This window comes from Quercus suber, unplaced genomic scaffold (genome assembly GCF_002906115.3).
Source record: "Quercus suber isolate HL8 unplaced genomic scaffold, Cork oak 2.0 scaffold_35, whole genome shotgun sequence".
NCBI classification, from domain to species: domain Eukaryota; kingdom Viridiplantae; phylum Streptophyta; class Magnoliopsida; order Fagales; family Fagaceae; genus Quercus; species Quercus suber.
This window is the reverse complement of record NW_027069500.1, coordinates 1,677,680-1,680,606: the sequence shown is the minus strand read 5'-3', so window position 1 is coordinate 1,680,606 and position 2,927 is coordinate 1,677,680. Positions and strand designations below refer to the sequence as shown.

General features: G+C 35.3%; 1 protein-coding gene across 1 annotated transcript; it reads right to left on the bottom strand.

Moving 5' to 3' along the window:
* Positions 1 to 5: 5 nt before the first annotated feature.
* Positions 6 to 1,639, bottom strand: LOC112028282 (L-type lectin-domain containing receptor kinase S.4; the record flags this gene model as incomplete). The annotated part of the gene is made up of 1 exon (XM_024060957.2): positions 6 to 1,639. A coding segment is annotated over exon 1 (1,323 nt), but the record flags the coding sequence as incomplete, so codon positions are not given.
* Positions 1,640 to 2,927: the final 1,288 nt, after the last annotated feature.

Below are 2,927 nucleotides of genomic sequence, written 5' to 3'. Positions count from 1 at the left end.
TCAAATAGGTACTTGTCCAAGCTTCCATTAGGCATGAATTCATACACAAGTAATAGATCAGCTTGTCGACGACACCAACCCAATAATTGAACCAGATTTCGATGACGAAGTCGACCAATACTAGCAACCTCGGACACAAATTCTTGCAAACCCTGTTTTGAATCATGGGAAACACGCTTTACAGCAATTTGGGTGCCTGAATTTGGCAGAGTTCCTTTATAAACTCGACCAAATCCACCAAACCCAAGTATCTCTTTATCTCCAAAACCATTTGTTGCCTTTTCCAGCTCCTTGTAAGAATATCTATGTGGTCCAATATCAAGCTCCCAGGCTTCAACCACATCAGCCTTCTGGATTTTTTGGAAGTAGTAAAAAGCCAAACCAATGACCAAAATCACAACCAAAGCACTAGAGACAGAGACACCAACAATTATGCCTGTGTGGTTCTGTTTAGGCACAGATGGGAGATTAGGCAGTTTATCTAAATAGAGATTTTTAGATTCTCCATTATTGACAACAAAGCTCCAGCCTAAGATATAGTGTGAACTGGCAGTACTTGAACCAGTTGAAGCAGAAAACCCAACGTACATGGAATCAAGAAGAATTGTCGAAAGGTCTACAGTATAGTTTAAAAGTACAGACCTGGGTTGAGCAGACTGAGTCGAAACCTTTATTTCTAATAGATTTGTTGAAGCATCATATTGGATCCATGCTTGAATTACCTTACCACTCTGCAGATTAAGGACTGCCTTGTTCGTATTACTACCCATAAATTGCACGACCCCAATAGATTTGTTCGAGACCACACCATTGAAGTCGATGCCAACATGATTATCATCGATATCACCAAACTGAGAGTCCATGACAGTGTCGAATTCGACCGCAAACACGTGGTTCGAGATGTTCCTATTGTTGGTGGCGTTGAATAACCCCAGATAAGGCCCAGCAACCCCCCAAGAAAGATCACTTGTTGGAGATATTGTGAAAGCGAGGCCATCTCCACCTTGTTTTCCATGCTCATCGATTATAGCAAAAGCGAACGAGGTCGAAAAGGACATGACTTTGCCACTGGACAAGTTCTTGAACTGGATCGGATTTTTGTAAAATGCGTGCCCAACAGCTTGACTCGTTTGGTTTGTGAGACAAAGTAAGCCACTGTTGTCGATCGCTGCAAAGCCGCTTAAGCTCATGTTGTTGCGTTTAGGTGCGGCGAACCCGTCAGTGAAGCCATCCAATAGTTCTCCACCTTTGTCGAGGTCAGGCTTTACTTGGTGTAGGAGAAGAAGGAAGACAGCCCAGAAGGGAAAGATGAGTAGTTGAGCTGCCATAAGAGTGAAAATTGAATTGAGCCGTGTGATCCACAGGTAGTTCACGAGCTAATGTATATGTAGACCATAATCCTAGGAAATTTATTTATGGCTGGCAAGTGTGGAAATGTTTGAGAAATTCACTTCTTGATGTGTATTTTTGGATTTTTATTTTTTGGGATTAAAAAAGACTGACAAAAGAACGGGGAGGAGATTATGTCGTGTTGTGTTGCAGAAAATGAGTGCCGTATTTGATTTCACATGCGAATTCAGACCTTGATTGGAATTTTTGAAGTCCGACACTCCCACTAAAGATCAATAGGAGGACCACACCATGTCATATGGATCCTCTTTTAAAATATAAAAAGTGCTTAATTTTATACATTTTAATCCAAAATTTTTTTATATAAAAATGTTTAAATATGTACAATGGTCTTTCAAATGAACAGTAATCGTGTATATATACACGATTACTATTCACTTTGTAAATATTTTTTTATTCTTTTTTCTCTCTCCTCTCTCCCCCTCATTCTTTTTTCCTTTCTCACTTCTCTCATTGTTACTATTCATAGTGTTAAAAAATTAAAAATTTTATTTGAATAAATGTGTATAATAGATAAACTAATATGGGTGTTTTGTAAAAATAGATATGTAAAATAGAAAAAGTAGGTTTTAGATGTACAAAATAGAAAATTTTTTGGACATACTAATGTGAATGCGCTAAATGATAGATAGGGATAAACTTGGTTCAAATAATTTGTTGACACATCACTTAAATTTAAAAGGAGAAAATCATTTCCACTCCTTTATTTATGGGATACTTGAGTAAGAGTAATTCATAATTATCTTTTAAACTATAAAATCAATCAATATTTTTGGTTTTCTCTCCTTAACTATTAAAAATAAGCAAATATCCACCTTTTTGTTCCTAGAATATTCCAGGATAAAATTACTAAAATACACTTGACGAGGGAAATGCAAGTAACCCCATAGTTAAAGGGAGAATTACAAATAAATGTGCCAAATTTTATTAATATTCCAAATTCAATTTTTCACAATTCCAATCTCAAAACTTTTTTATAAAAAATAAATTTTAACTTTCTTAATGTAATTGAGAAAAAAAAAAAAAAATCTTAACATGTATATATATATATATATACACCTTTTAAGTTCATTTACAATCAAGTAACCCTTTGATAATTAAAAATAAAATCTAACACAGGAAAAATAAACACTGATAATTTTAAGTTAGTTCAAAATAAAATCAAGACATATGATTATTAATCTAAATTAATAATATTATTGATAATGAATCAAGAATGATGTTAGAGACATTATAAAATTTATTGTAATATATAAGACTTCTAAATTGATGTTGTCAACCACTAAAAAAATAACTTAGATATTAATTTATTAAATATTGAAGTTGTGGGGGGAAAGAAGGCCCAGCCCAACGTAATGGGCCGAAGGCCCATAGGAGGGCTATTTTGCGACCGAGAAGAAGAAGATGGAAAAGGCAGGGCCCGTCTGGAAGTGGAACCCTCAGAAGGAAGAATTATCATAATCCGAAGAGGATATCTCCTGCCCGAAGAGGTTGTAATCCTCTGATGCAATATTATA